Consider the following 23,366-nt stretch of genomic DNA (forward strand, 5'->3'; position numbering starts at 1 on the left):
AAGATTGTCATGTGCACATTCCAGTCGCTTTTTAACCGTGTAATGCTTTCACTTTCAGGTTTCGTCAGTGAGAGTAGAAAGCGGGTCACAGGATGGCTTCATATTTTAAATAATCTTAAATAATCCTTGCTGTAAACCTGCACAGTCAGACGAAATGTACGTCAGGAAGGGATGACGGCGTTTCTCAGAGTGAGCTGCTGCTGCATGCGATCGACAGCTGGCCCAGCTAACTATTTAGAGTAAAGGCTCCTTCAACAGTTTGCTCCACTATGTGACCTTCAGTGGAGCCATGTCATGTTGAAACCGGGCACCATGCCCTTTCTGCTCTGCCCATGACTCCCCTGTCCTCAGTAAATCCTCCTCCCATGAGTTTTACGTGACCCGAATGCATTTAACCGAATGAGAAAAGTCAAACCCACTCCTGAAAATTATTTTTTAAATTAAGGCAACTGGCTTCTAGATTTCAAAATCCATCTAATAAATATGAAAAGTCTAAAAAGTACAGTATCCCAAATTTATGTGAACAAGTGTGAGGGAACAAAAGTTTAGGGCTTTCAATAACACAACAAGTGTTAAATCAACATCATTTCATGCATTTATTAGACAGAAGGTATAAAATTATTAGGCTCAATGAGAGACAACAGTTTTTGCAGCTAATTTTAAGCAACCGTCTTAAAATAAACCGTAAATAAACACAATAAAATTAAATACTCATTATTTCCCCAAGTAAATATTCACACACTGCAAAAACACAAAATCGTACCAAGTTATTTTGGTCTAGTTTCTAGTGCCAATATATTACTACACTTGAAATAAGGTAAAACTATCTCACAAACAACTCTTCAGCAAACTGTATGAGCTTAATAATTCCTTAAAATGTATGAAAAAGTTCTTGTTCCACTGGCAGATTATTTTACTAATAAGACATTTTTCCAATGTTATTGGAGAAATAATCTGCGAATGGAAACATAAAACAAGAAGAAAAGTTAATTATAAGTTAGTTTTGCCTTATTTTAAGTGTAGTTAAAACTGCACTGTCTTTTTACAGTGCAGTTTTAGATCAGCTACAGCACAGATCATGTTAAACTGACCAGAATGCAAACATAGTAAACAAAAAAAAAAACTACCAGCATTTCAATATCAGTCCATGAATACTGTTCCACGTTTAGGTGTGTCTGAACGTGTAACAGGCAGATTGTTGTTTTTAATCCAGTGATAATGACGGGTGGGAACCACATGTATGAGCCTCAACAAGCTGCCAATGTGTCACGTTCCTTTTAGGCCTTTTAGGCCGTGACGGTCCAGCTACGACGAACTGGAAGAACTGGGAACGCCATCTGTGTGGGAAATCACAGGAAGGGTAAGAGATGGCAGATGTGAGGATAAATACCCTGTAGTTTTGAATAACTTGTCAAACTGGCTGACAGTCTGTGTCACATTAAATTGCTGCAATATTCCCGTAGACGCTTGTGAAGCTTTTTGCATAATTCTGGGAATTACCTCTAAACGTAGGTGGCGGTCTGGGTGGTTTAAACGCACCACCTTGTGCTAAAGTATCAACAATCCATCTCAGAGCATTTGAGCAGTTCTCCATCTGAGGAGAAGAAGGAAGAAAAGGTAATTTTATTTATATAGCACATCAACAGCAACAAGGAAAATACAAAGTGCTTTACAGGAATTAAAGGTAAATACAAACAAAATAACAAACCAAAGAAAAAGTAAAGTTAAATTCATCAGGTTATTTTCCCTTAGCAGAAGAAAATGATGCCAAGCCATCTAAAAATCCTTTAGGTTTTGCACTTTTGACTTTAATTCAACAATTATCAAATTTGAGTCCAGCTCCACGCCCTATTTTTAGGATTCATTCAGCAGAAACTCAGCAGGCATGTTGGAGAAATACAAGCAATCTGGTATAACGCCAGTCATTTAAAACATAACGGTTTAAGAAGAAGGAGAACAATTATCTGCAATTTTTGTAATGAAAGAAAACAAAAACATATACATATACACTGCAAGTTTAATAATCAACAAGTCATATGAAAACAGATATGATTACTGTTAGCCTAGCATCTCAACACGCAAAGATTCAAGTCAACATTTAGAATTAAACGATTCAGAAACATTTATTCATCCTGCAATTATCAGCAGTTATACACCAATTTGTGACATGAACTTAGAAACTAAGATGACTAAGAATAACTTCCAACATCAACATGCAACATGCCAGTGGATTGATCCAGTGCCAGGTCAGATAGCTGACAAACACCAACAGGAAATGGATAGAAATTAAGTATTTTTTAGAACATTAACCATTTAACTGATAAAAAAAACACAATGACATAAAAGTCAATGGGTTTATGAGGACATTGGCAAAAACCTCAGTTAAGCCATAATGAAGAAACGAAAGCTGTTCAAAAACTATGAGGCTATAAAATATTTTAAAGTTCAGCTGTATTCCCGACAATCTAATTCTGTTTCAGTGCATAGTGTCAGTTTTCAGTTCCTATTTGAAGGGTTTTTATCTTGAGGGATTGTTTCTTTACGTTCATCTGAATTTTGTCTCATTACAAAAACCAAAGTTAATTATATATTTATTGAGATAGTTTTCTTTTAAGTTAAAAGAATGTCAAACAAAATTAGAACAAAAACGGGTAAAAAAACATTTGAGGAAATAAAATTGACTTAAGGCGGCTAACTGGAGGCTAAACGATAACCGGTTATATTAATATCTAAAGTAGCAGCTAAAAACATAGTTCAGGTCTAACTGTAAATAAATACCCTGATAACCAGTGAATTTATCACGAAAGATGTGACTTAAGTTCAGGCCTCTCCTTTTCATATCTGTTTACCCTGTTTTTGTGTTTGTGTGTGAAATTCGTTGTGCATCTCCAACCTTTTCTCTTTTGTTATATTCTCCTTTGAGAGAGGCCTTTGACTAGGCAGAATATGAGGTGTTTTTTTTCTCTATTCAAAACTAATGTTACATAAAAGGCAGGCAAATTCATAGAAAATTAATCAGCATAATGCAGAGAAGATCCGGCCAGTTTTATCATAGTTATTGATTGTTAACGTTTTGATTCTTCAGCTGCAAGTGAAGTTATGTATTCTGTTGTATTCGCATTAGCTGATTATCAAACCAAAAGATGTATACATGAATAAACACTAAGAGAAATGACAAATCAGACCAGAAGGGTCTTAAAGATACAGGGGTTTAAACTAAGGAAAACAAGTTTTATGTACAAAGTCACAAAAAGGTACTTTGAAAAAAAACAAACTTCTTTTTAAATTCTTAAAATACAAACTTGTCTGGTTATGAAAACTACTTTATTTTGAACTAATTTTCTGTGGCTGTAATACATCACCTGCACCTTTAATCAACTAAAATCTTTAATATGTTGTTTTGCAGTGAGTTTTTAAAAATATTTCTATAAATCACATGCAACATCAGTGTAATGTTTCGGCTGTTAGCAAAGCTAGCTGGCGAATTAGAGCTAACTTGTTTAAAACAAGAGAAAAGGCTATGCTAGCTTTAATTAGTAGTACCAAACGTCAAACTCTGATGTGACTTCCACTTTTTGTTTACTGTTCCATCGCTGCCTGCCTGCCTCATTACTTGTGGTTTTGTTTTGTTTGCTTCATTTTAAAAAATTACAAGAGGAATTTCTTGTAGTTTTCTGTATTTTAGCAAGAATAAAGGAACAAAGTCATGGCCGCGGAACATATTTGTAATGGGTGAGGTGATTGGGGTATTTATTTCCTAAATACACATGTATTTATGTGTAATTACATAACTTGCAAAAACTTGCCTTGCCTTGCCTTGCCTAATTAGCTCATAAATGCCTGTTGAAGTAGGAAATAATCACCTTTCCCATTAATCTTTCCAACTTTGGCCATGAGAGTCACTGGATGCTACTTTTTTCATCGTTTTCAGGCTGTTTAAACGGTGATGTGTTCAAAGACATGACGTGGCTTTGGAATTCTTAACACTTGATCTTTCTGCTATTTTTCTGTCTTTCGTTATTTATTTATTCACATTCATGAAACTCAAAAGCAGGTAGCACTGCGACTGTGGGAACAAAGACAGCTTTAAGTTTATTCTCACCTCGTTCTCGAGAGCCCGAAGTCTCTGGTCAAGGTCTCTGTTTTCAGTCATATGTTTAGCAACACTATCCATCCTAGAGAGAAAAACTGAAATTCAAATGATGATAATAATAAATCATTGTCATCATTATTAGTAATCTATACACTCACTTGACAGACATCCGTTTCAGCCTCTGCGAGTCGCTGCTTTGCTGGATTTTGTTTTGGGCAGTGAGGAAGTCTTCCTTCTGGATCGTCTCCCATGTCATCAGTCTGTTGGCAGCCTTCTGACTTAACTGCAAAACTACAAAAAGGCAAAGGAGAGCAGATGGTAACATAAACATAAAGTTGACCCTCATGTAATCTGTATTAAAAAGGCGGCAGTAAGCAAAGAAAAATAAGGTGCTTGACTTTACACCCTCATGACTTTCATTGGCTGAGGAATGTGTTTTGGAAATACTGAACCATTCCAGGAGAGCATTAGTAAGGTCACACACTAATGCTGGACAGCTCCTGGCTCACAGTCTCTGCTCTAATTCGTCATAAAAGTTCTCTACTATATTTGAGGTCAATTCTGTGCTTGAATCAGTTAAATGTCCTACGACTACATAATTTATAACATGGAATAGGCATTCTCCCAACTTTTTCCCAAAGTTGGAAGCATGAAACAATGTTTGTCTGAAATAAAGCTGCAAAATTTTGTCTCCAAAAGAACTTGATGTATATTTTAGTTTAGTCACTCAAATGTATAATCCCAAATAAAGAATCTGAAACACTGAAATTTGCTAATCCAATCAAAATACTGACCAAACTGCTGAACCTTGACAGAGGGAACTTTACGGATCTTCCTCTTGATGAAAAGATTGATGTGGGAGAAGATGATAAACGGAGGAGCCAGTGACGGCCTGCAGTGATACTGGACAATCAGATTGTAACGCTGGAACTTCCAGTAGAACTCGCTGTTGGCCTGGACTTCAGTAAACGTGTTGCTGCGTGGACAAGAGTAGAGTAAACCCATAATCAGAGTCATTTAATTAAACCAGAATCAGAGTCATCTGATTGTCCGTTCCTGGTCCACCTACCTGAACATGGCGATGAGCAGGTTGATGAGCAGGATGTTGGTCACCAGGAGATAAACCATCAGCAGAATGACCACTAACCAGTTACCAGAGGGATTTCTGCACTGCTCAGCGCCTTCTTCAATCAATGTCAGGTTTTCGGTGCATTCTACATCCCAAACATGTTTAACTGAAGGACAAAAACAAAACAAACAAAAAACACTGAGATCAGGAGAAAAGTAGTTATGTTTCATTCTATTGTCAATTTACTGCTGCTTTCATCTGGGTTTACATACAAACCCAGATAAACCAATGGATGGACAGACGGACGGGATGACAAATGGGTGGGTGGGAGGGACGGATGGAGGGGAAAAAAGGAAAGATGCCTAGCTGGATGGACAGAGGGATGGCTAAAGGGTTTAGGGATTATGGAACAAATCAGAAGATGAATGAATCTAACATTTGGGCTGCAGTACCTGGTGGAAAATCAGATGTTTTTTCTTTTTCAGTACTTTTTCAGACATGTAAAATATCAAAATTAAATTCCAAAATGCTATAAAATCCATGAAACGTTCATCTTACCATCGACCTCCTCCACAGGAATCTGACCGTAGATGTGCAGGTACGGCCTGTAGAAAACTCTGCGAAAGATGCGATCAAAATTCGGGTCGCGGGGGTAAAGCAAAGCCTGATTGGCCACTCCGTACGCCATGATCCAAACTCCCAGGAAGAAGAGGAAGAAGAAGACATCTTTCACCTTAAAAGAAAAGAGAGACGCTTTTTGTTGCACTGGGAAAAAAAAAACAACAGAAAAATGAATAATGTTGGAAACTTTTCTCACCATTTTGCCAACAATGACAATTTTTGGTCCCAGCTCTTTGTGAATGGCAAAAATGTGAATGAGACGAAGGGTGAAGACCATGAAGGCCACACACAGGAGTTCCCTTCCATACTCATAAGACCATTCAAACATCCTGAAATAAATGTTAATGCAAAAATAATTAGTGTGATAACAGCGCCATCTGGTGGTCAAACTTTAAAATACAGTTACGGGTTGCCTATTATGCTTCCTTGAACAGGTTAGAATAGGTTTATGGGTGACACAAAGCATGTTCATTAAATTTGTTTGCACAAAATTATTCTTAGATGATTAGATTTTAGTCTGGTCAGTTCTGCCTGTTTTGAGCCGTTTTAGGGCGTCTTGTCGCTGCTGCTGCTGGCCACGCCCCCCAACTCAACCGCGTGAAAATGGTCGCAAACAGATGCGCAATTATACAACCGTACATCTCTGAAAAGCAGAAGTGGAGCTTCCAGCGCAACAGACAAGAATGAAGCAAACAGTTTCTGGATTGAAAGTCAATGACAAAACACTTGTCTTTTCCAGCAGCCATTGTACAGCACATACAGTGGTAAAACCAGCTGACCAAATGTGCTGGAGATCTGCTTGTGTTGCTAGGAAACGGGGCTTGGCTTGGCTAGGGTTGCTAGGTGACGACGCAATGCCTGCTGAATATATTAAATATTGGAAGGTTTTTAAAACGGTTCATTTTCCAGACATCAAAATAAATTAACTAATTGACTAAAAACTGACTGGGTGGGTAATTTTAAGCAGTTAAGTATAAAAACTTTCAAAATGTGATTTTTTTGAAAATGGGTCCCCTTAACGCAAAATAAATACAGTGGTAACAGCACCATCTAGTGGTCAGCCTTTAAAACAACCACATTTAAACATAAACCAACAGAACAGAGAAAATCATTTGAGACTTTCTACGTCAACAATAATAAAAATGACTATAAAAACTTTTGTGGTGAAATGAGAGAATATAAATAAGTTTAAATTAATTCAAAGTTCATACCTGCAGATTAATCCCGAGATGAAAAGAGTGATAGCAAGAAGGTCAAATTTATTCCACACATCCTGAATGTAAACTCTGAGCCTTTGACGCAAAGTCATCACCCCTGAAAAGAAAGTCTGGAAGAGCAAAAAAATGTATAAATAACATATTATCTTATTGGAAATGCAAACTATAGTAAACAGAAAAATCTGTTTAAACAGTTTCTCACCTCTCTTATCTCCTCACACACCATGGTGAAAACCCAGAAGTAGAGCACATACTCCGAGACGGCCAGACCTACAGGGGGCGGGTCTCTGAAGTCCAACAGCAGCACATACGAATACAGGACGAGAAACAGGAAGTACATCAAGACGTTCCCCAAAAACGCCGTGACGGGAGCGAACCAGAACTGGCGCCAGCGGGACACTATGAATGGGCGCCGCGGCGGTCTGAAGGGCTGAGGAACGCCTGTGTCGAAGTAAAAACAGATCCTGAAAATGAACATTAATGATGTTTGAAGTGTTTTCCAGTGATTGTGTCTTCAGAAGAGCCTCACCTCCGATGGGACTGGAGAGCTGGCCGTCCGCTTCACTAATGAAATGAAAGATTTTCAGTGAACCAGTTTATAAAACTGAAAAAATGTGTGATAATAAAACCTCTGAGGGTTGAAACAATTAATCAGATTGATTCTATAAATCAATTATTGTAACCAATGTTGATTAATTGTTAATTGGAATACAACGACTCAAAAGAGAGTATTTCCTGAAACAACGCACTCAAAGCAGTAGGTAAGAAAGAAAACTGTACAAAAGACAATATACATTTTGTATCATTTAAGATATAAAAAACCTTCGTCTGTAAATATGTAAAATATAACAGCAACTGATGTTAAGTCAAGCAGAAAGGACTGAGCTTTTCACATGTTTATGTTAGAAGGACTTGTTTTACTGCAGATGCATCTCAAAAAGATCAAGTGTTCACTCAAGAAATGATGATAAGCAATGACATTTTTAGTTTTTTATCTGATGTATTTCTAATATTATACAAAAAAGGATTACATGAAAAATCTGCACAAAGTGCCAATATTTTTATTTGATTAATCATCAGAATAATTAATAGTTTAACTGATTACTTAATGAATCATTAGTTGCAGGTGTATAGATGTAACATCATTTCCAAAGAGCAAACCACAAACTTCAATTTATGTTATTGACATTAAAGTAGCATGTAGTGTTGAAATGGAAGAAACACAACAGGAGGTTTTCAAACTTTTTGGAAATTATGAAAAAGTGTGACATGCATATGTATTCAACCCACTGAATCAAAACTCTTTAAACTCAATATTAGGGAATTATACTGTGGTATAATCGGTCAGATTTGAGCTCCTCCAAAGTTTCCGCTCATCTGCTTCTCAAACTCTTAAACAGACTTGTGAACAAACAGATGGACCCTATTCACTAAGTAGGTGGTACTGGATTTTATTTAGAGGCATTGCGGTAAATGGAGGTGAAAACATAATGTATGCTTTTCAGATTTTTATTGGTGAAAAAATTGCGCAGTTGCAAAATGCCAACATGTGAAAAGGTTTCTGCTGCTGCAGGGAATTGTGTGTGAAAAATGTTTTTTGCTGAAAAGGCCAAAAAAATCAAATATAAAAGAATAATTAATCATTACATGTGCTTGATGTCGGAGAAAGAGAAGATGGTTGTCCCATAGTGATTGTCCGCATCCGGACTCAGGTCTTCATCGCTGCTCCTTCCTTCCTCTTCCTGTTGGTTACAGTCTTCCCTGTGTTGGAAATATTACATGCAAATCAAGATTACAGCGACTCCGAATCATTTGGAAACCTAATGTCAACCGTGATTCTGCAGATTTTACCTGAAAGAAATGAAGTTTGTGTAGCAGAGGAAAGGGCAGAAAAAGGTCAGCAGAAGCTTCCACACCGCCGTGTCTCTCTGCATGTCGCCCCACCAGATCTGGGACAAAAACAACTGGAAGGGAAATGAGGCAAGGTCAAGTGGGATTCATTACAAAAAGATGCAAAAAGAGGCTGAGCTGTTATGGTTAAAAAGTCCAAAGTGAGGTTCAGGGGCCATTTGTGGCCCTTGGACTAATATTTTTGGAGTTTAACAATGGCACAAATTAGGTGCGCCAGAAACTTTTTATTTTATTGCAAAATTATTAGTGACAAATTAAGATATTTTTGCTTGAAACATTTCCTTCGCCATGTTCAGTTGGTTTAAAAATGCTGGCAGTCCCACCACTACATGGTGTTGACAAAAACATGAAAATGCAAAGGAGAGTCTGGATGAAGATTTACTCCAGGGAAAATGGAGCTCATGTTTTCTCCGTTACTGATGAAATGTTTAAGCTCAATTTAAAACTGACAACTAAATTCATAAATTTAAATTGCTGTGACTTTTTTCCCCTCAAAATCTTCAATCCTGTAAGATTTTGAGAGGAAAAAGTCTGAATGGAAAGAACAGAAAAGATCTTAAATTGTTGTGGACAGACAGCAATGCTTTTTTTAACACAGATAAATAATCACAGAGTGCAGAAACGATGACGCACCTGCACTCCGTCGTGGCTGAAGAAGAGGCGCGCGTCGGCGCCCATGCCCATCTGCAAGCAGGTGGTGCTTCCCCAAACAGGAGATTTCCTAATCAGCAGATCGAAGGAACGACTTTCATCGCTGTGATAGCAAGAGTTGAAGATATCTTTGACAAAGAAAGGAGATTAGTTTGCCTGGTAAATCCGTTAGAAACAGATTTATTGATGACACCATCACAATTAAGAAGAGTTTAAAGGATCAGAATAAGCTACACAATTATCTGAACAAACCACAACTGACGTCTTAAAATTCATGCAATTTATGCTAATTTTATGAATAAATCTAGGAATGTTCTGATCAGAAACAGTATCAGAAACCCTGACTAAATAAACTTTTTTTCCATAAAAATAGCTTGCAAAACTGTTCTAAAGCAGAATTTTCCACAAAATAAAAATGCAGTTTTATAGAGTCAATGACAACAGCATCAAGGTAAAAATCAATCTTTGTCACTGTCATTAACATTTTGAGACAAATACCATTTGAAGTTTGGAGTTGTTTATAAATTTAGCAGACTACAAGATAATATTTCTCAGCATTTATTTTAGTGTTTGGCTGAATTAAAGTGGAACATTTTAGTAACCGTCTCACCGTGTGCCAGATTCTCAAACGTCTGGGCCAGATCTTTCATGGAGAGTTTGATTTCAGTTTCAGACTCCAGCTTGGACAGTTCTCTCAGCATCTTACAGCCACTGAGGGCCGTCAGCACCGACTCTCCTGCCTGAGAAACACGGCAGGACAAGCAAAGACGTGAAATGGTTTTAGAGAATATTGTTACATTATTTTCTCGGGTCCATACAGTTATTTTCGATGTAACGCACCCGACACTTAAATATGGAAAATTTGACAACGTAAGAAATTTTTCTGATATACCAAACTGACAAAAACAAAAGTTTATATAAACATTTTTGTTGTCCTTAAAAACAACCTATTTCTCATTTATTGATGTCTAGTAGCAATATAAAATGTTGAAAGCTGAAAGACTGAAAAAAAATAACTAAAAGCTGAAGAAGGTTGTGTACAAATCATAACATATTGGGAATAATGATACACCTAAATATTGCTTCACGGTTCTGGGTCACAGTTTTGTGTGAATAAATACAGTAAACAAGATGAATGAGACAAATACAAATGACAAGTGCAAATTTATTTTTAATCTTTTAAACAGAAAATTAAACAAAACTGGGACAGAAATCACAATTCTTAATTCGATTTACAAACTTAAAATAAAAATCATTTCAAATTAGGATTCATATTTTAGCTTTTTGTCTTAAAAAAAAAGGTTATGTTATACATTCTTGTTTTGTGTCAGACATTTTACCATCTCCCAGAAGAAAGTGGCCATCTCAGTGCGGTTCTGCAGAACAGCCCAGATGAAGAGCGAAGCCCAGGGGTAGAGGCAGCGCTGGTCCTGATACGAGCGATTTTCACACAGCAGCCTACTGACACGCTGAGGAAAAGACAAAAGGAGAGACCAAAATACATAATCTCACAACAGATGATTTAAAAAAGAAACAAAAGGAGTTCTTATCCAAACAATTGACAAAAACAAACAGAAAAAACAAAGCGTACCTTCACAGCTTTCCTTTTAGAGCTGATGTCTGAAATGCCCAAAACGTCAAGGTAGAACGGCTGGCAGGTATCACCCAATAACAAATCCAGGACTCCTGAAATCTAAGAATATGGAAAATAAAGTTTCATCAGTTGGTGTTTCATTCTCACATAATTTTTGTAATATCAATAGAAAGAGAGTGAGAGAAATGTAACCAGAGATATAGAGAGAAAAACACCTCCATGGGGATATTCATGTATCACAGCAGTATGAACAACTCACAATGAAATAAAACTATTTAAAATATAACAATATTTAGAGCATTGTAAAAAAAATAGTTCTTTAAAAAGACGCTCTAATATCGCACTTAGTAAAATAATGTATAACAAATAACTTATGAAACTATGGCACTGCACGATGTCACCATAGTAGCAGTTGCATAGATGAGCGACACCAGAGGCAGTGGTGTTGGAAGCTGTAGAGATATTTCAGCAAGTTATTAATGGTACATTACTGGTTGTAGGTGTTATACCGTCTGACAGCAGTTGGTCACAATGACCTGCGGTACCTGAAGGGTTTGTTTACGGCTCCCACAGTCTCATAAGGTCTAATATCAATGAAGGAAGTGGAAACTCGCCTCGAAAAGGGTGATGTCTGTTGTTGGCCCGCTCTGAAAGTTCTCTTCTGGCATTCTCAAAGGTGATTTTGGCTCGCTACTTGCTGCAGGCACAGTTGTTGCAGTTCCAAGTCTGACCACTAACTGGCGCTGAAGCAGCTGATATAACAGCGTTGAATCGGGAACGGAGCAGTAGAGCTGTTCCAGTCTGCCGTAGGTCAGGTATTCAGTGATATTTAGACCGTTCTCAGTGAAAAGCTGCACAAACTGGGGCTTATCATTGATCAGGACATCTGACATGGATTCCTTCAGATCCTGATACTGTTTGGACGAGAATAACATTTTTATAATCAAGAAAAAGGTAAAACGATTAAAAGAAAATGTAGAAAACTCTGCATTTCTTTCCATTTACCCTCCATTGAATGTCTCCATTGAAAAGTTCACTCTTGGCAATGTCAACCCTGTTCCATGCAACAGCTAGTTTCAGTTCTTCGTTGTACAGACTGGCCTCCACTGACACACGCTGCTTACTTGCTGTAAGAAAAATAAAAAACAATCATGTCTGACCACATAAAAACATCTACAGGTTTTAGTTTTAAAAGTTTTCCCTACCTCCAACCAATGCCTTCAGGAGGACTGTGTCAAAGTCTGTGGGACTCTCCTGCTCTCCGTAGTGGATTGAAATCAAGTCTCTGCATTGGTAGATGCGTAGAGCCTGCAGACAGAGACGTCAAAATTAAAAGAAAATTGGCCTACATCAGGACTGAAGTAGCCAAAGAGGGACACCATCAAGAAACAAGAACAAAAGTTGAGCCACCGTCTGTTCTGCCACTTTGGGCAGCTGGACCAAAACTCTCACCACAAGCACTTGGGTAAATATTTTCTTGGTATTTTCTTAAACATGACCTGTTATGTTTCGAGCTGAACATGCAAAGTGCAGAGAGAACCACTTCCTCGTTCAGTACAGAAAAAACAAGCAGAACTCACACGCTCAACAAGTTTGTCACTCTCCGATTCTGCAGGGAAGTGCTTCTTGACTCGCTCTGCGACTTTTTCTTTCAGATCCACACTGGGACCAGGTTCGCCGTCAACTTCACTGGTGGACTGGAAGACTGGGGCAGCCGACACATTCTCCAGGAGGTCAGTGAGGAAGTCTGCCAGGCCTCCTGAACCGGCCAGCACCAGCCAGGGAATGGAGGACTTTAGCGACAGATCCATTCGCTGGCAGAGATCAGAAACTCCATGATTACCATGTAAACTAAGGCAAAAAGACAGTAATCAAGTTGACAATTCACCTCTAAACTGCTTGTGTCTCCTGATATCAACATACAAAGAACAGGGATGTCAATTGTTCCGCTACCTGTTAAGAAAAATATTCATTTTATCTTCATTTCCGTTGCTTATCAGATTACCCAAAAAGGTCAAAATAGTTCAAATAACAGGCTACAAGAAGTCCTTAGATTATTTTTCCATCCATTTCATGAACATAAAGTAAATACATATATTTCTTACCCCATATTCCTGTGCGCTGATGGGAAATGTGGTCCTCTAGCTTGGTTCTGAAGGCCATGTCTCCTCCTCTGCGGCCCTCTGTCCCATCGTCCACCAGCAGGAAGGACTGGTAGTTGTTGTCCAGACAGCAGGAATCCCGAACTGAGTTCTCTGTGTAGTACTTTGCAGGAAAGCTGCCCTGCTCAAGAAAGCATCCACGATAATTTATTTCTGATGAGAAACCTGCAAAATTAATTAATGTACCATTTCAGCTGCAGTGAGTCTAAATAGCGGAGACATCCCTGAACAAATTGCAGCTTTTAGTGATGTACAAAATTAAGACAAAGGCATTACAGAACCTTTTCCACCATTAAAGGGGACCCATTATGGTTTTTTGAACAGATTAGGATAGAGCTATTGGTAATTAAAAAAACATCTTCATTACATTCTTTCCATAAAATCATCCTTCAGTAATGAGATTTCATTCTACTCAGTTCTGCATATTTTGAACTGTTTTAGAGCGTCTTGTCACTTTAAACCCAAATAATCTGCTGCTGGCCACGCCCCCCCGAAACCCAATGTTTACACTTGCACACAAAAATGGCTGCAAACAGATGCGCACTTGAACAACAGTACAATCTTTGAAAAGCAGAAGTGGAGCCTCCTGCACAACCAACAAAATTTCAGAAAGGGGTTTATGGATGATAAGTCAACAACAAAACACTTGTCTTTCCAGCAGCCATTGTACAGCGGTAAAACGTGCTGGAGCTCCTTGGGTTGCTAGGTAACCGGCAGCCACTATGCCTCAGTGCGGTTGTGATGCTCTGTTAGCGATGTGTAGGATTGATTTTTTTCAAGAAGTTGTCTATTTTTTGTTCATGTTTCGCCACTAGGTGTAGCTGTGGTGCCGTTAACGCCATGGCGAAAGTTCATACAACATGATTGATTTCAAGTGCTTTTCTTTCTCTTTTCAAAATCTTTCCTTTTTTCAAATAATTATATTTGAACTTCCAGCATCTGAAAGCTTTGAAAACAATTTTTACAAACCGACCTAATGTTGAGCTGATTAAGACAGAGGATTAGTTTTCAAGTCCAACAGTTGGTCCACTTGTAGGTCAAGGTGGTATGTTTACTTTATGTTTTGTATTGTATATTTCGTACAAGCTGAGACAAGGGACTTTTTTTTTTACATCATCTGTGTTTTTTATGAGTTCTGCAGTGTACTTGTGGTGTAAAACGGAGTTTGAAGATATAAAAACAGAATAAAAGTCAGTCAAAGTAACTCTCGTTGCTCTTGTGTTTGTCAACAAGCCAACATAAGTACCTTTTACAAATGAAGGTGAAAAGGTTCAGTAACCATCACACCTTCCAGCAGAGCATAGAAACCTCTAGGGTAAGATCATGTGCTTCTTAAAACAACCTTAGGGTTGACGAGCTGCTCCCTGTTGTGCACCATTCCCCACGGAGCGACGCCGACGGCCACCACCTTGTTGAGGGAGTCAGAGGAGGCTGCAGTGGCGTGATCTCTGACCGCCTCGCCAACACACCTGCCAATGCCTTCACGCAGTCCTGTTGTAAAGATCCACGCTCCTGGGCAGGGACAGTTCAACACAGGTCATTATGTGTTCAATAAAAAGTCTAAACAGAAGTCCATGACAAATCAAAGTCTCTAAAGCTGGTCCTTATCTTCCCATGAAACATGTTTAAAGTATATCTGAGTCTTTTGGAGATTTAATCAGTCTAATACTGCAGTTTGTCTGATTTTTGTCTTCCATTTGTTTGCAGCCGTGTGTGAAATGAGCACTGTGATCAGCTGATTTGACTGTGCACTGCAAAAAACACAAAATCTTACCAAGTATTCTTGGTCTAGATCAGGGGTGGGCAACTCCAGGCCTCGAGGGCCGGACTCCTGCAACTTTTAGATGCATCTCTACTTCAACACACCTGAGTCAAATAATGAGGTCATTAGCAGGACTCTGGAGAACCTGACTGCACTTGGGAGGTGATTCAGCTGCTGGATTCAAGTGTGTTGGACCAGGGAGACTTGCAAGAGTTGCAGGACACCGGCCCTCGAGGACCAGGATTGCCCACCCCTGGTCTAGATTTTAGTGCAAATATCTCAGCACCCTTGAAATACGACAAAACATTAATAGTACCTTTTCGGCAAAACATAGGTGGTTGTTTAGAGTCAATAATTCCTTAATACTAAAGGTAAAAGTACTTGTTCTACTGGCAGATTATTTCACTTATAACAAGACATTTTTCCATGTTACAAATGAAATAATCTGCCAATGTAACTAGTACATTTTAATCAATATTAAGGAATTATTGACTTAAAACAAGCTCATATGTTTTGCCAAAATGTTACTTGTAAGTTAGATTTGTTTTCTTTCAAGTGGACCAAGATATTTGCACTAGAAGCTAAAATACTTGGTGAGTTTTTGTGTCTTTACAGTGTGCAAGCAGTTCATTAACAAGCAGATCGTTGCTTTGATCTTCATATGAAATAAAAAAAATACGGCATGAGAATCCTCAGAAGTCAGTGGCTGTAGTGTTGGACGAAGTGTAAATGTCGCATAAATGATTTAACACTGCACAAGGTTGTATGATGCAAAGAGAGTAAATAAATGTAAATGTGTAAAAAGTTCCTTGTCTAAAAAGAAATTCTGTTCTGGATTATAATTGACTTTTCCAATGTGGAGAAAAAACGTCCCTTTTTCCATCTTTTCTGCTCTGGTTTTTAAAGAACTCGGTTTACATTCACCTGCTCTTTGTGCTGCTTTCACAAGTCCCTGCCTGAGGACCTCTCGTACCCAGGTCTTCACCTTCGTTCTGCCCTCTCCACCCACGACAGAAACCACCAGGTTTGGTATGGGAAGACGCCAGTGGGTCGTCATCAAGGCGTAGACCAGAGATGGTTGGGTGTCCCACGACAGGCGCAAAAACTGACAGAAAGACGTTTCTGTCAGTTAAAAATCAAAGAAACCAGCAGACATCCGAGCGAGGGATCAGACATTAGGTTAAAAACAGGTTTACGCAAATTTCTTACAGACCTGGGATCGTTTGATAAACTGCAGAAACACAAAATCAGACCAAGTAATTTTTGTCTAGTTTGTAGTGCAAATATCTTAGTATTGTTGAAATATGACAAATCAAACAAAGAAATATAATCTAGTTTTAGTCAATAATTCATTAATATTGATGAAAAAGGTCTAGTTTCTTTGGCAGATACGTTGACTCATAACATGCAAAAGATGTCTCATTATAAGTGAAATAATCTGCCAGTGGAACTAGAACTGGGTTGCTAGGTGATGGGCTGGGCTTGGCTGGGGTTGCTAGGTAACGGCGCCAGGGGAACTAGCTGCTATATCTTACTGAAAATGTACATGCAAGTTAGTTTTGTCTTACTTCAAGTGCACCAAGATATTTACAGTCGAAACTAGACCAAAATTACTTGGTAAGATTTTGTGTAAAATTAATTTTACAAAGTTGTTAAATGGAGAAAAAATACATCATTTAATAAAGGTGTAAAAACTATCCAAACAAAATTAGTCGTACATAAAAATTTGGAACCACTATTTCTGCTCTCTACCAGAACCTGGGTTTTGCAGAAGGATGTTGACCAAAACCACATAAAATAGAAAAATCCAACTTCAAGTTGCTTATTATTACCTGAATTACAACAAATTTGTAAAGAAGAGTTGGCTGAAATTCCTCCACAGCAACATTCATTGGTAGTTGCTGTAAATATCTCAGGAAAATCTGTGCTGCAAAGGCTGGTTCAACCAGTTACACTGCAAAAACACAACATCTTTGTACTTTTGGTCCAGTTTCTAGTAGAAAATCTTTATACACTTGAGATAAGAGGAAACTAACTTATAAATACTTTTTCAACAAGATATAGGAGCTTGTTTTCAAATCAATAATTTTTTAGTATTGATGAAAGTTCCAGCTCCATTGACAGATTATTTCACTAAAAAAAATGGGGGGAAATATCTTGTTATAGATTAAATAATCTGCCAGTGGAGCAAAAACTTTTTCATCAATATTAAGAAGTTATCGACTTAAAAAAAGCTCATATTTCTTTCTGGAAAGTTATTTTTATGTTAAATTTGTCTTATTTCAAGTCTATTAAGATATTTACACAAAAAAACTAGACAAAACTACTTGGTAAGAGTTTGTGTTTTTGCAGTGTACTGGGCTTTTCCACGTGGAGCCAAGTTGCTTTGGATCACTTTTACAAATAAAACCATAATTTAACAACTGGATTTAGTATTTACTTAGTTCTTTCTCTGATAGTAAAAGTAGTTGGATTGTCTGAAACAGAATAAATCCACAATGGGACAATTTATTTACTTAAGTGCAGCCACAGGTCAGAGTTCAGGAATCTCCAATGTGCTGACAAATACTATAATCTCTTGATAATTAGGTCATAAGATTAAGATAAATGTCTTTATCTTGAGGACCCAAGATAAAGACATTTATTAACCAATTCAGATAAGACTTCTTAAAGCAAAACAAAAGGGACCCACATGGCTGTGTCTCTTGCTGGCTCCTGCGAACTGAACCTCTCCAAAAGCGTCGGTTGGGTATTCGGACGAGTGCTGGGCGCGGTCCCAGCGGTTCACAATGGCCGTGCTGAAGCAGTCCCCGAGTGCCACGGAGGAGTGGGCGTCTCTCGCTCCTCCGCACTGACACAGCGCTCCATTACTGACACAAAGAGACGAGATGAGGGTCCGATATCCACACCGCAGCACATAACCGTCACTCTGCAGTTACCTGGAAGAGTCCTCCACGAAGGTGGTGCAAACTCTTTTCTTGTAGATCTTGGCGATCCAAGTCTGTGAAGATTTCAAACAGTTCAGGAAGCTGCAGTAAAGCGTTTACAAAGTCCAGTTTAAACCCACTCTTACCCTTCTGTGCATGTTTGCTTGCAGGGAGCTGAAAATGCAGCTGAGAACAGAGAATGTCTCAAGCTGGAGAGTCAGACTCGACCCGAACACCTGAATGTGACTTTTGACAGGGCGCTGCTGATTCAACTTTGAATCTATGCTCAGCCGACATAAATCCATGAAGCAAAGCAGCAGCGTAGAGGCTGGTTTTCTCACATCTTTGAAATTAGAAATATTTTGCAAAAAACACCAACATTCCCAAGTATTTTTGGTCTAATTTCAAGTGCAACTATTTTAATACACGTGAAATAAGACATAACTAACTCATTTTTAACCAACATATAGGAGTTTGTTTAAAGTCAATAATAATTTAACCCTGTCATGCACAGCGGTCACTGCAGTGGACAGAAAAGCCATTTGTTTGTGTTTCCTCTAGATTTGTATGTGTTAAATGCGCACAGACCACCGTTCAGCCCCAGAGGACCAGAGACGTCCTCTGGGTGATTTGGGGGAAGTTGAGAGCGAAGTGAACTTTTTGTTTTACTGCCCTTTGTACTTGAGGTTGAGAAATGATTTAGTTACTAAAATACTTGATGTTCATCCAGATTTCTTTTATTTAATGGGTGAGGGTAAAATGCGCTGTTTAAGTATTTTGTGTTTCAGTTAGCACAGTTTATTTTGAAGGCACCTTGGAAAGAGGACGCTTTTTATTTAAAGAATATTTATGTCGGTCCCCTTGTTTGACTATGTTTTTATTGTGTCTTATAAGCCTTTGTGGGCAGCTATAAAAGGGTGATTGACACACATCCATCCATCCGGACACTGGTGCATCTTACAATGCACTGCCAACTACTGACCATGCTGCAAGAAATTTTTTTTGTTAAAAAACTTAACAAATTTTACATTTTAACAAAAACATGCCGACCAACTCAAGAATATTCAGTCCCTCCTTCTACTGCAGAGAACTCTGGCAAGTAGATAAATAAAATATTGTGACATAAAGTAATCCCCAAAGACCCTGAGACTATTGATGTATTTAACAAATTTGTATTTGGAGAAAATTACAACTGATCCTGTAAAAATAAATAGATAAAAAAAATAAAAATCCTACAATTTCTTTTAGAAAAATAAAAAACACTGGAAAAAATCGTTTCCTAAAGTATCATAATTCATGCAGGAAACGGTGAATATTGATTTTTTTTAAATGCTAGTTTTACTGCCAGATTATTTCACTTGCAATAATTTCCACATGTTATAAGTGAAATGTCCTGCCAGTGGAACTCATACTTTTCAAAAATAAATTTTATCTATGTCTTGCTGGAAAATTAGTTTTGGTTTACTATAATATTTCCACAAGAAACTAGACCAAATATTTGATTTTATTTTTCAGCAGTGATTAAAGTCCCGTATTGTTTTTAACCAATGAGATCATAATGGCATAATAATGCAAGTTCGCCATCTCAAAAAATAATAAACTTCAAATTTGTACAGAACATTCCACACTGCAACTGGAAGACATTTTAAATATATAATAAAACAACAATCAAAACCATAAATAAAATGGATTATCAAATAAACAAAGTTGCCTTTCAAAAATATAAATCAGAATGGAAATGATCAAGCTCATTTAAATTTATCATGTAATTAATTAATTGTTCATTGTAACAGACTTATTTTTCTTCTAATCCTCTCTGACCTACAGTTACCCAAGCTGTGTGTGCACCCTTTTCTACAACACTTTTTCCTTCCACTAAACTTACACTGTGCTACAATTTATTAAAACACTGTATCCATCTTACCAGGAAGCTAATCTCTGATAGCTTCTACTAAAATAGATGCGTGTTTTACACATACAAGGAATGAATTAAGTCTGCCGCATGTTGCTCTGACACACCGTCTCTGCAGTTCAATTTATTCCCTTCCACTTAACGGGAAAACTCCTCCTTACCTGCAGACATGCAACCAGAGCTGATTGTAAAGGAATCCATCCTTTGACACAACGTAATACTTCAGTATTTGTAATGTTTTGATGTTATACATCAGTCTGAGTGATCAAAGTGGCACTTTTACACATTTGTGTAACCGCATTTGTACCCATGTGGCATGAACACATGTGCAGGTATGTGCACAACAATGCAGAATATGTTTCTGCATTGTTGCAGAAACATATTCTGCAAGTTGGGTCTGCTCCATTTAGTTCTGCACATGACTCGGATCATACAGAAGCCGTGTAAACTGGCACCGTTTAAAGAAATGGAACGCGGCCCTCAGTCTGGCGAAATAGCTGCTGTGAGGAATCAAGTTCCTCAGAAAAGTTAACTCTGCGTTGCTCTTCTATCCTGTGTTTTACGGTCAGAACAACCAACTTAATGTTCAGGTACACCTTGTACACTACATGATTTATTTATCTTTTTTGTAATAGATGCTAATAAAACAACTTAAACTGGTTATTTCATAATATATTTTTTAAATATTATACTCAAAATATGTTATTTGAATATAATTCAATTCAACTAATAATATGAGTTGAATTCCAACTGAAATTATTGGAACTTCTGCACACAATCGTTATGATAAACTGAATAAAACCAATGTTTTCTATTGAGGCACCTTTTTAAATTAATGGAGTCAAATGAGCTGCAGAACAACGTGGACGACAGAAGCCTAGATGTCAGGGTTTCAGTGTGTTGGAAGATTATAAATGTGCAAAACAGAGAATTTGCTTGTCCTGGAAAAATGGAAAAATTAACCATCCCCTTAAGTCTAAACAGGACAATAGAGCAGCCACAGGAAAACCTGAGTTTAATATTAATATCTCTGCTGCATGTGTATTCCATGTTGTGAAGGCTGTGAGAGTAAACTATTTAACCAGAGAAACACAAACTTTACTGATGGCATGCACATAACAGATAGTAATGTAGTCAATAGATTGAGCTGCTAAACAACCACTGTACTCAGGTGTGATGTCAAAACCAAAACCTCATATCCAACTAACCAAGCCTGTCCTCTTTATTTGCGTGCAGTTACTTTAAATGCAGCAAAATATTTGAAACCGCATGGTAAACAGGAAAAGCTGAAAATAATAAAACAGTCAGAAGACCAGGGGAGACTGGGATGGTTCCACTATCAAAGATCTTTAGCATTTCCAGTTGCAACAAAACTGCAGTCTGGTTGATGACATCGAGTAAAAGATATTCATGTCCGATTCTCAGCGAAATCGCTACATCCACATGAAGTCAAAGCCGTTCCAGGGAGACAAACGTACAATTTGATTTGTCAGAATGCCGAGTAAAAAATAAAACATAAATCCAACAACAAATCAGTTCTCCTTGCATCTAATCTAAAAAAGATGAGCATTTCTTAATGCTTACCTGCATTAGTCAGAATTGTGAGATTCAGATTTGTTTGTTTTCATTCTTTTTTCAGTGGCATTAATCTTCTTCCATACAAATGCAACTCCAGTGCTTCTAGATTTATTCAAAAGACCAGTAAGAAGTCGCTTGTTTTATGTTTACTGATATTAGTAAATGGATTCAAATAAAAAAAACTGGGAAATGATACGTTAGTGTAGATTTAGTTTGTTTTGGTTTTTAAATAAACTGCTTGACAATATCGTTAAGAGTATTAAATTGTTAACAGATTAAATGCTAGAGAAATTCAAATGACATTTTTAAATGTTTGTTTTGACAGTGCGTGTTTTAGTGACACGTACCAAAATATTTCTTCAGAAATATTTTTTTAAATGGTCAAAATGTTACTTAGGAAGTCTGAATGATTCCGAGGTGAACAGTAACGATTAAATACATAAATTTACTGGTTTTATTGTACGACTTGACTTAAAGTCACCGTGGATTTAGAACGAAGCGGTAAATCACAGTGTAGAAGCGCAAACAGATCCCGGCACAACATCTGCAACTAGTTAACCGAGGTCTCTGAAGTGTAAACACGTTTAATGTGTTGCTGGTCGGAGCTTTGATCCAGGTAATTACCCAACGCGATATGTCAACTAACTTCCGGTAACTTGTTGGACAAGCGGTGTTGAGGATTACGTTGGACTTTTACGTTCCCTCCGGAATCACGCTGCTACAGATTCGTGGGTTTCCATAAATAAAACATTGTTATAATCGGTGTCAGCGACAGTAAGTAGGTAAGTAAGTAAGTGAGGTCCACACAAAGCTTGTTTCTCTACTTTCGAGACTCAACAATGCCTGCCGCTGCTCTGAGGACAAATCCACGTTGTTCTTCCGCTCCTTTTCCATCACCGCCGTCATAACACAGCTCGCTTTACTTGTCTAGTTGTTTCTCTTCTTTACCCACCTGGTCTTTCTCAGATTTCCCGAGCTTGTCTGTGCTTCCTCGCACTTCTCCGGTGTCTTTCATCTTCCCCTTTTGTTTCCTTTCCTTTCCTCGTCAGCGGGAGGTTTGGAGAGGAAAGCACTCCAGGTCAGGATTTCTCTCTGGCCATTTTCCGCCACTATAATACCAGTTCCTGCTTGTGTTGTTCCTGCAGTCAAAGAGGTTTAACGAGGTGCACTGCTGCCCAGACACACCTAACAGGTGAGGGTGTGTCGTCACAGCGCAGCTGCATGAGTAGCAAACTCAAAAAAGGGGCGTGGCTTGTCAAAACCACAGGATTTTAAAAACAAATTACTTTAGCTGCTCCCTTTTTGAGTCCACTTCCTGACATGACAACTGTAAATACAGATCTATCTATATCTATCTTAAACTAATCTCTAGAACCAATAGTTCTAGAGAACAATCAGAACCAATAGTTCTAGAGATTAGTTTTTACAATCATTAAAAGAACTCTACACTAAAAGATGACAACATTAATTTGATTGTCCACACCGTAGAATTTTTCATGATGCTTTATTTAGCAAGGTTAATCAACAGCATAAACACAATAATCAATAGTTTTAGATCCAAGTTAATTTCAAAATTACATATATTCAATCTGCTGCCTTTCCCTAATCTGTGTTGCTAATTAATGAATGAGCAGTTCAACTCATGATCTCCGCAACAGGCGACTTTGCTGTTCTTGGACAAAGTCTTGATTCTTCACTGCATGTTGTTGTCCTCAGTGTGGTTCAGTTTGTCATCAGCTGTGGCGCAGCTGTGGGGTCCTGCTAACGACCTCATTATTTGACTCAGGTGTGTTGAAGTAAAGATACATCTAAAAGTTGTGACCGGCCCTGGAGGCCTGGAGTTGCCCAGCCCTGGTGAGGCCATGTCTT

At 38.0% G+C, this 23,366-nt stretch overlaps 1 protein-coding gene and 1 long non-coding RNA gene across 4 annotated transcripts; both read right to left on the reverse strand.

Moving 5' to 3' along the window:
- Positions 1 to 572: 572 nt before the first annotated feature.
- Positions 573 to 22,704, reverse strand: LOC114156005 (transient receptor potential cation channel subfamily M member 4-like). 3 transcript variants are annotated; one of them, XM_028036168.1, is made up of 28 exons: positions 22,450 to 22,703; positions 18,020 to 18,081; positions 17,773 to 17,950; positions 16,005 to 16,185; positions 14,661 to 14,830; positions 13,262 to 13,439; positions 13,045 to 13,109; positions 12,737 to 12,970; positions 12,362 to 12,464; positions 12,162 to 12,283; positions 11,771 to 12,070; positions 11,154 to 11,255; positions 10,903 to 11,031; positions 10,173 to 10,302; positions 9,545 to 9,690; positions 8,852 to 8,964; positions 8,648 to 8,761; positions 7,530 to 7,564; positions 7,203 to 7,441; positions 6,995 to 7,110; positions 5,980 to 6,112; positions 5,721 to 5,895; positions 5,163 to 5,328; positions 4,888 to 5,069; positions 4,252 to 4,384; positions 4,103 to 4,175; positions 1,501 to 1,594; positions 573 to 1,337 (listed from the first exon to the last, which is right to left on the reverse strand). In XM_028036168.1, the coding sequence occupies exons 1-28, from the start codon at positions 22,510 to 22,512 to the stop codon at positions 1,306 to 1,308; spliced, it is 3,768 nt and encodes a 1,255-aa protein (XP_027891969.1). In that variant the 5' UTR covers positions 22,513 to 22,703; the 3' UTR covers positions 573 to 1,305. The 3 variants fall into 3 exon arrangements, with proteins under 3 accessions (XP_027891969.1, XP_027891984.1, XP_027891978.1); XM_028036183.1 differs by lacking the exons at positions 18,020 to 18,081; positions 22,450 to 22,703 and having other exon boundaries at positions 16,005 to 16,202; positions 17,773 to 17,886; XM_028036177.1 differs by lacking the exons at positions 573 to 1,337; positions 1,501 to 1,594 and having other exon boundaries at positions 4,103 to 4,188; positions 22,450 to 22,704.
- Positions 1,629 to 3,791, reverse strand: LOC114156021 (uncharacterized). The gene is made up of 3 exons (XR_003597885.1): positions 3,766 to 3,791; positions 2,463 to 2,465; positions 1,629 to 2,009 (listed from the first exon to the last, which is right to left on the reverse strand). It is a non-coding gene; the product is annotated as an uncharacterized LOC114156021 (long non-coding RNA).
- Positions 22,705 to 23,366: the final 662 nt, after the last annotated feature.

Source organism: Xiphophorus couchianus, chromosome 2 (assembly GCF_001444195.1).
Source record: "Xiphophorus couchianus chromosome 2, X_couchianus-1.0, whole genome shotgun sequence".
In the NCBI taxonomy this organism is placed as follows: Eukaryota; Metazoa; Chordata; class Actinopteri; order Cyprinodontiformes; family Poeciliidae; genus Xiphophorus; species Xiphophorus couchianus.

What these genes read in the sequence shown, in the direction of transcription:
- LOC114156005 (XM_028036168.1), bottom strand. Translation starts at nt 22,512, where the DNA reads ATGAAAGACACCGGAGAAGTGCGAGGAAGCACAGACAAGCTCGGGAAA. An exon ending in TTGTCATTGTTGGCAAAATG is followed by an intron (nt 5,896 to 5,979) that starts GTGAGAAAAGTT and finishes TTTTCTTTTAAG; the next exon opens with GTGAAAGATGTCTTCTTCTT. An exon ending in CTGAAACGGATGTCTGTCAA is followed by an intron (nt 4,176 to 4,251) that starts GTGAGTGTATAG and finishes TTTTCTCTCTAG; the next exon opens with GATGGATAGTGTTGCTAAAC.